The following is a 9,034-nucleotide window of genomic DNA, read 5'->3' on the forward strand; positions in this document are numbered from 1 at the left end:
TCTCTCTCTCTCTCTCTCTCTCTCTCTCTCTCTCTCTCTCTCTCTCTCTCTCTCTAAGGATCTATTTATATTTTTTTCTTATTCAACTAAAAGCTCACGGATACTGTCGGCGCGGGCTTGACATCGACGCAACAGTATTGTAATCTTACTTACTTTCCCGAGCAGCACAAAGCATTAGGTCAATGTTGAATCTACAGCGGCCAATCGTCCGCCAACTGTATAATATGTGCTGCTAAGATTCTTCTCTCTTTTATTAAATATCAGACATTCATCTATTTCATTTTAAATGTAAAAAGTGCAGTTTAATATGGCTGTAAAGAACAGATGTAACGCGAGTACAGAAGATGTTAATTATAGCTGGAACAACTTTACAGGCAACAGTATCGAGTGGAACTTTTGGCAAATATTTATTTTATATCTTGAAAAAATAAAGTACATTTCATATTAAAATAAATTATTGATAAAAAATCACTGTTTAAAAATAAATATTTTCTAATTATAACTAAAACTAAAAAAAAAAAATTAAAACACAAATTTAAGATGCAAGTCTTAGAAGAGAGATTCAAAGTTTTATGTTATTTTAACCGGCTACTCAGAGGTCAACTACTCTGGACACTGAAATGATTAAATCGTGGTCTTTTCGTGATTATTCTTATATTTCATATATTTTCATAATAATAAGCATATATACAGCCGAAAAATATACATCATATTTTTTTTAAATTTAAGAAATACTATAAAAAAGACGTCAATATAAAGTCACTTTTAAATCATCTGAGATTGAGATTTTAATCATGATAAAAAATGACATAAATTTAGTGAATATGACATTAATGACGTCAACTGGCATCATTTTGACTTTTCTGTTCTCCTTGGGCTAATATTCGAATTATGTTAGGACAATAGCATAATTTATTATATAATATAGCTTATTAGCTTATTAGCTTATTAGCTTCAATACTGCTATTGAATTCAGAAGATTTCTTCGAATTATACCGCTGTGATTAATTCAACATGATTCTTTCCGTGTACGTAACTTAACGACACGCTATACAATATCATGGTATGCCGATTATACACCGATAACCGTCGCGACAATCAACATGTTGATGCACCTGTGAAAAAGTTGCGACAATTTTGAAGATCCATTCCAACGAGCGTAATAAGACTTCCTCGTTGAATCGAAACGATCGAATAATTCAGCGTCGCAGGCATATAAGTGTCGTAAATCCCACGTAGCGAAATTCACCACGGGCTTCATCTGCACTATAGAAATCGCCGTGGAATCGTATCAGCGCTGCTGACTAAACAAGGCGACTGCGTTGGCGCAATCATCATTTTCGTTGAAATAGCGTTTTAATTAACAGCGACGACCATAGACGCGTTACGCAACGGCGCGGGATAATGATCGCCGTCCTCCTTCTACGTGCATCTTCAGATCCGTAGTTTCGCAGATCCACCGATACGCGGGGAGAGCCGTGGGTCCATAAATCTCGCGTGTGTATCCTTCTAAACGGTACGCGCCAATGGTAATTTTATTGGAGATGTACATGCACAATGCTTCATTAATCATCGTGAAGGGGAGGGATATACGTAGGAGCGAACAATGTCCATACAGCGCAGCAAGATTGCAGCAACATTGTGGCAATATTTTATCGCAAAATTGGAATATTGCGAAATATTGTTGCAAAGCTGTTGTAAGATTACAGCAACGGTAAAGTGTCTACTTTCAGAAATATTACAATGCAACATTACAGCAAAATTGTACTATAATATATATTTAATATTTTGTATAGATATAATGGTCACATAATAATGAGCATAATAGCCTTAAAACACCGAATTAAACTGTTCTAGATTTTTTTAAATGCATATCTTTTTATGGAAGATTTTAGAATAAAGTAACTTCATGAGTTCAGAGTCTCATGTATTCATGTATGATAATGTAAGATACTTTTTTGTTATATTGATGCAAATTTACTAAAAGTTACTCTCAGATATTCATATTACATTTTGTATGACATATTTTTTTGAACAAACTATGATCGTTCTTTTCGTGTTCCTTTTTGTTTTTCTATTTCGTCGCGATACCACTCGTAAAGAACGCATTCTTTCCAAATGGACTAGTAAAATTGCTGTCAAACTTACATATATTAGGTTGGCGAATAAGTTTGTTCGGTTTTTTAGAATGGAAAAAACACAATTTTTTTGGTATACAAAATAAATTTTAATCAATTATATATTGACCGCTTTTATCGATGAGCTCTTGCCATCTTTCCACCAATTTCATTATGCCGCGTTCGTGAAATATCTGAGACTTATCAGCAAAAAATTAGTTCAGGTCTTTTGATAGTTTCTTCATTTTTTAGACTCTTCCCGTTCGTAGAGTTCTGCAACGACCGGAATAAGTGATATTTGGAAGGGACCAGGTCCGGTGAATACGCAGGATGAGGCAAAACATCCTAGCCACCCGATGAAAAATTTTTCATGCATAATTATGTATGAAATTTATTTTTCACACATAATTATGTATAATTATATATAATCATATAAAATTATATATAATTATACACAATTATGTATACCAATATGTATAATTACATATAAATCTATGCGTAATTATGTAAAATTATATATGAATTTATATATATAATTATACATGATTATATATATAAGTAGAATGTTTGAATATGAATGAACAAATTTGATACATAATAATATATAATTATGTATAATTATATATAATTTTATATAATTTTATATAATTTTATATAATTATGTATGAAAAATTTTTCATTGGGCAAGATTAAGCAATTTATTCCGGGTGGTCAATGACGTATGAGATCTGGCGTTGTCGTGGTGGAAGACAACTATTTGTAATTTTGCCAATTCTGGACATTTTATACGGATTGTTTAGTTCAATTTCGTTAACTGTGAGCAGTATACAGTTGAATCAGTTTTGCATGACGGTAACAGCTCGTAGTAAATGACACCCTTCAAAACCTACTATACGAAGAGCATGATCTTCTTCGGATACAATCCCGCCTTCGAGGTTGTTTGCGGCGGCTCGCTGCTGTGCCCCCATGATCTTTTACGCGTTACATTATCGTAGACTATCCATTTTTCATCATTCATCACCATCCGCTTAAAAAATGGATCGTTTTCTTGGCGTTTCTGCAGCGAATCGTAGATGGATATGCGAGTGACCAAATTGACTTCGACTAGTTCATGCGACACTCAAACATTGAGTCAAGAAATATCCCAGCTGATGCAAACGGTTTTCTATGCTTGTATGGGATATATTAAGTACCGTCCCAAACAGCACCGACTATTAGTCGACTCGGCAGAAAAAGTCTAAAGTCGACTTTAAAGTCGACTTGAATGTCAACTTTTAATCGATTGAAAGCCAACAAATGGCTCGACTACAGTCGACCGTTAGTCAGCCAGTAGTTGACTTAGAATTCGATTTTATGTCAATTATAAGTCAACTTTCAACCAATTTTCTGAAATAGTCGAGCCTAAATCGACTTACAGACGATAATTAAAATCGACAAAAAGTCATCCTAGAAAAAAACGGTTAAACGTCGACTTAAAAAGTCGACTTAAAGTTGACTAAAAAAAGTCGACTATCAGTCGGCAAACAGTCATTCGTGGGGTAGCAATCTCCGTCGCACCAATTGGGATGGATTTTCATCAATGATGGCCAATGCCTTGACATCACTTGAATCAATCTCGGTTGGGCGACCGGAGCATCATTAACGTCGAAATCTCTAGAACGGAATTTAACAAACCACTTTTGGCATATGCGTTTTGTTAAGGCATTATCTCCATATATATCGCATATCTTTTTATAAGCCTCTACAGCTCATTTGCCTTTTTTTAAATAATAGAGCAAAATATGATGATAATACACGTTATTTACTTTCATTTTCACAGCTACGCAGCACAATACTGATGTTAGTCAAACCAAAATTCATAAAAAGATTATGTGAAACATAATCTTTTAAATGCGCATTCGAGTTGCGCGATAGCATCGAGAAAAAAAAGGGTAAATTGGAACGAACCTGCAATGAAGCAAAAACCGAACGAACTTATTTGCCAATCCAAAACCAATTTACCATGTCTATCTGACTTACTGCCACATTTGCGTACATCTGTCTATCTGGAGCACTGTAAAATTGTGATACTGATTGAATTAAATAATTAATTCTATTTAAAAAAATAAATATAAAAAGAGAGCCTACATACATATTAGCTCAGTTAGTTAGAGAGTTGTGTTGTTAAAAAGGAGAGGAATGCAAGTTTTCTCTTTGCTCTCTTTGGAAGACCTTCAAAGAGAAGAAGACCTTCGAAAAGAAAAACTCAATTCGTGTAACTCATTTTCCGTTATCTGAGAATCAGACAAAAACTCGTAGGAACGGAAACATTTCAATAAGAAATTTCTATTCAGTTAAATATTATTTCAACGTTGCTGCAAAAGTTATCTTGATCAAGTTTCAATGCAGTTGAATGCGCGTTTTCACTCACTATAACAGAAGTCCCTTTTGTCATCATTGAGTTTTTATCTAGTCCCTATCTTGTTATACAAACTGAGACTTTTCTGTATATAAGAAAAAGTTATAAAATATTAATACTTACAAATAGTCGAAATTACTTAAAGAAAAAACTCAAAACTAAACGGCTCCTATCGACCTATCTTTTTTATTTAGTTAAATATCTATATAAAACCAAGAAATATTTATCTTTTAAAAACTAAAATTGTGTCCAATTAGCTCTGATGATATCGAGATACAAAAGTGTTAACTGATTGTCCTTGATTATCTTTATTAATTATTATTATTACTATTATTACTGTTATTATTATTACTAATATTGTTATTATATCATTATTCTGCTCCCAGACATTTCTCCTGTGCTGCCTGCTAAGCTTCAGCCGAGCGGATCTTCCTCAGGAGTAAGTATGGGAGATATTTTCATAAAAATTTCATTACAATATCGAGTAAATTTGTCACAGAAAAAAAGAAGAAAGAGAAATTTTTTCTTTTTTTGTGTGTAGAGGATATTCTTCCCTACCATTTAGAAATTCGAGACACTCGTATCCGTGCGCACCTGTCGATGCGGCATCGTTGGACGCATTCGGCTCAACTATCGCGTGCGCCTTGAAGTTTAGCTCGATGAAGAGCGATGACAGCGAGTCCAGATTAGGTGCTCATGTACCAACACCCACGTATGTCAAAGTGTCGGCGCCTTTGCTGTACAAGCCTTTACCGAGAACGTCGTCCTTGGTATACATCGCGCCGCCTATCGTGAAGTCCGCGTCAGCTATCGTTGCTACGGAACCGAAAACGATGGAAAAAGATGCTCAATATATGGTAACAGACTTTTCCGAGCTTACAAATCGCTATGCACATATTACACTTCATATTGCGATCTCCCAAGCTACTTTAAGTGAACGGAAATAGCTTGTTGAGTTACACCAAGTTCCTCAGCAAGTTCCTGCTATGTCTGACAAGGATTTTTGTTCAATAGCTGCTCTAATTCTACGTCCTCTATTTTTCTCAACATTCCACTGCGTTCTGCATCAGTAAGATCAAAATTGCCACTTTGAAACTTTTGAAACCACTTTTTGCATGTTTTATGGGTCAAGAAAATACTTCAAGAAAATGCAAGAAAATGCAGTACTAAAATGTTAATATAAAATTCTGAAAAAAATTCTCAGAGCTCTATGAAAACAAAATAAGCAATTTTTATCTCTTGATATTTTTTGGTAAAGTTGATAGAATTCAAGTAAAAAATTATTGAAACCAATAATTTTGTAGATATTTACGTAAATATCTTAGAAAATAGAGGTCGTATAAAAAATTTTTTCAAGCAAAAGTTGTTTGCTTTTTTACGTAGAATAAAATGCCGTAATAAAAAATATGTGTTTCTATTTAAAAAAGCAAAGTTGATCTAACCTTGTTCTAACCTTGGTGACGCCATTCTACGTCAAATAACTACTATCGTTGAATGCGTTTTTTTAAACCTTACAACTTTTGTCTGAAACATTTTTTTCTAAAATGCATCGTTTATGACATATTTGGGTGTACCCAGACTTTTGGCCCACCCTGTATATGTAGTTTATGTTAAAAGTTTAAATATATTCGTATTTTTTAAAAACCGAAACAATACCCAGTAAACACAAAGTATCATCGATATTGTAATATGGATGATACTTTGTGTTTACTGGGTAAGAATATTCAGGATTAGATGTGTATCTGGAAATTAATACTTTTATCTTACTTTTCACTCTTTTCCACTTCGCAAATTTTACTTCTCTCATGACAAAATTTTGATAACAAAAATGTATAGTTGCGGCGAAATAACAAAACGTCAACCTCGGACTTTAAGAAAATTTCATATTTTTAGGCGTATCCCAAGTACTCTTTTAATTATGGAGTGATCGACGGATACACCGGCGATTCCAAATCGGCATGGGAAGAACGAGACGGCGACACCGTCAAGGGAGAATATTCGGTCGTGGAAGCGGACGGGACTATTCGAACTGTCTCTTACACGGCGGACGATCATAACGGCTTCAACGCGGTTGTGACGAGAAGCGAGCCCCCAAAGAACGCGCAGTCCGCAGCCGAGGTGAAGACGTTCGTGCCTAGTGCCGTATTTCCAAGCGACAGGCATAAAATCTAATATTAATTTTTAATATCCTATCTTTATATCTATGCAAAATGTTACATAATATTTTAGATTTATCAATAGTTCCTTGTGCTTAGGAAATGGATCGCATTTTCTCCTAGAATTTTTACATATCTTAGAAAGTGATGTCTTATTATACAACGTATCCAATTTACATCATTTCATATATTTTACGAGCGATTAAGGAAAGTTCTAGTTTAGATAACCGAAAAAGTATAAGATTTGTACGAATTCTTTCCAAAGAAATGTATAAAGATATTAATACAAGGTTTTGGCCATATTATTTATCATTGTTTTAAGTACAAGAAACTATTTTTTTTATTTAACCTTTTATTTGATAATGTTGAATTAATGAATTGCTCTTACACACACACACACAAGCAATATTGATTTCTCATGAGCGATATGTATGAACGATGATGTAAGAAAGACGCAGGATATTCATTTAGCACTATTGCTCTGGAATAACATCTAATTATCTATTCTATTCGTCGGTGACTTAATAGTTTCAATTCTTGCCATTAGATGACAAAAATCGTTGAAAATTTTCAAAATTTTTTTCATTTTCAAAGTGGAATCTCGAAAACAACGTAACTGTATTCAAGAGTTATCATTTACTTCATTTAAAACTCAAAAAATTTTTTCCTTAAAATTTTTAAGTCTGCCAAATAAAATTAAAAATTCAAAAAGATTTTGCCATTTTGTCGTCTAAGTTTTTCGTGCTAAACACGAAGTTTCCAGACGTTTCTAACTGATGAACAACTTTATAGCTCGTGTAATAATCTGAAACAAATGGGACCATAAAATTTAGAAGCTATATTAAATTTGCTGGAGAATAAACAAACTTTTTTTATATGCAGAAAGTGGAAATTTGACAAAATGGCAGTACTTCGAAGTTACAAGTTATTTTTGCTCTCTCTTTCTTATTTAGTTTCTCAAAAAGAAATACTAATTTTGGAGATTTTCCAAAAGATGTAGATTCATTTTAAAATCCAAAACTTGACAAACAACAAATTTCTCCCCCACCTTCCTGTCTCCTTCCCCCTCTCCCTCTATACTAACTAATATATAAAGGAAGATCTCTCAGGAGCAACTCGGCATCGGGTCGTTTCTCTCTGATGAAGCGGACTGAAATGTTCACAAAACGTCAGAATCAAACAAAGATGAATCTACGCGGCTCAAACCCGGAAACCAAATTTAATATGCATGGACATCGCGAAAGCCTTAAAAATAAAAAAATCAAATGTAGATTCATCGTCCAGCAAACTTAACACATCAAACTTAAAATATTTTAAATTTTCTTGTACCATTTATTTAATATCATTACACGTTCAGCACAAAAAACTGAAAATTTCTTTTTATAATTGCTTTATACTTAAAACAATGTTAAATAGTATAGTTACAACTTTATAACGATATTTTTATTCATTTCTGTGGACACAAAATTTTGTAAAACCTCGTATTTTTCAGTTACCTAGACCAGAATCTTTCCTTAAACATTTTTATCCAATATATACGTGTGTATTATTTTATATATATATATCATTAATTTAAGATTAATTAATTTAAGAAAACTAAAAAGTTTAAGGAAATTATATATTATATTAAATAAAACATATATTAATATAATTAAATATATAAATTGAAGAGATATAAATATATAAAAAGCAATATTATAAAAATTTTCTTATATATTACAGTATAATTTTCTTACTTCTTTGAGAAAACATTCAATTCCGTGTTCTGAGTTAGCGAACCTTCCCAATTTCGAATTTTATTTTAAATATCATATATCACGTAATAACTTGTAAACTTGTAACTTGTGTTAGATAAGAAAAAACAGAGATCTTTATTGTTCAAATACACGAGAGGTTACAAACTTCGAAAATTCAAGTTCTTTGATAACAGAATTAAAAATCGGAGAGACCTCAAATACTTCGATTAGAAATTAAAAGTAAAAAAATTGCATTGTTCCGTCGTACTATTCTAATAACTATTTATACAACTTTCGTCTTAATTAGTCGATTCCGAGACAGACAAATTTGCAATACTATAACAAATAAAATAACTTCAGCATCTCCAGATATTGCTGTAGATTTTATGTGCATTGGCTTTTTCTATCACTTACTTTACATATCATATGTGTATGAATAAAAGTTAATTCAAGTGTTTTTTTTTCATTCAATTTTAATAAAAATTTAAAGTAAAAATATTAATGTATATATATACATAGATATACATATATATGTGTGTGTATGTATCATGTATTTTATGATTTATATATATATATATATATATATATATATATATATATATATATATATATATATATATATATATA

General features: G+C 32.3%; 1 protein-coding gene across 1 annotated transcript in view; it reads left to right on the forward strand.

Annotated features, from left to right (window-relative positions):
- LOC116850642 (cuticle protein 19) overlaps positions 1–7,322 on the forward strand; it is a 9,726-nt gene extending 2,404 nt beyond the window's left edge. The window contains exons 2-4 of the mRNA XM_032829151.1: positions 4,902–4,954; positions 5,057–5,372; positions 6,409–7,322. Coding sequence (XP_032685042.1) covers positions 4,902–4,954; positions 5,057–5,372; positions 6,409–6,687 — 648 coding nt within the window. The 3' untranslated portion in view covers positions 6,688–7,322. The remainder of the gene's footprint in view (positions 1–4,901; positions 4,955–5,056; positions 5,373–6,408) is intronic.
- Positions 7,323–9,034: the final 1,712 nt, after the last annotated feature.

The sequence above is a fragment of the Odontomachus brunneus genome, unplaced genomic scaffold (genome assembly GCF_010583005.1).
Source record: "Odontomachus brunneus isolate Ranch 3 - 2012 unplaced genomic scaffold, Obru_v1 Obru_scaffold_151, whole genome shotgun sequence".
Classification (NCBI taxonomy): Eukaryota; Metazoa; Arthropoda; class Insecta; order Hymenoptera; family Formicidae; genus Odontomachus; species Odontomachus brunneus.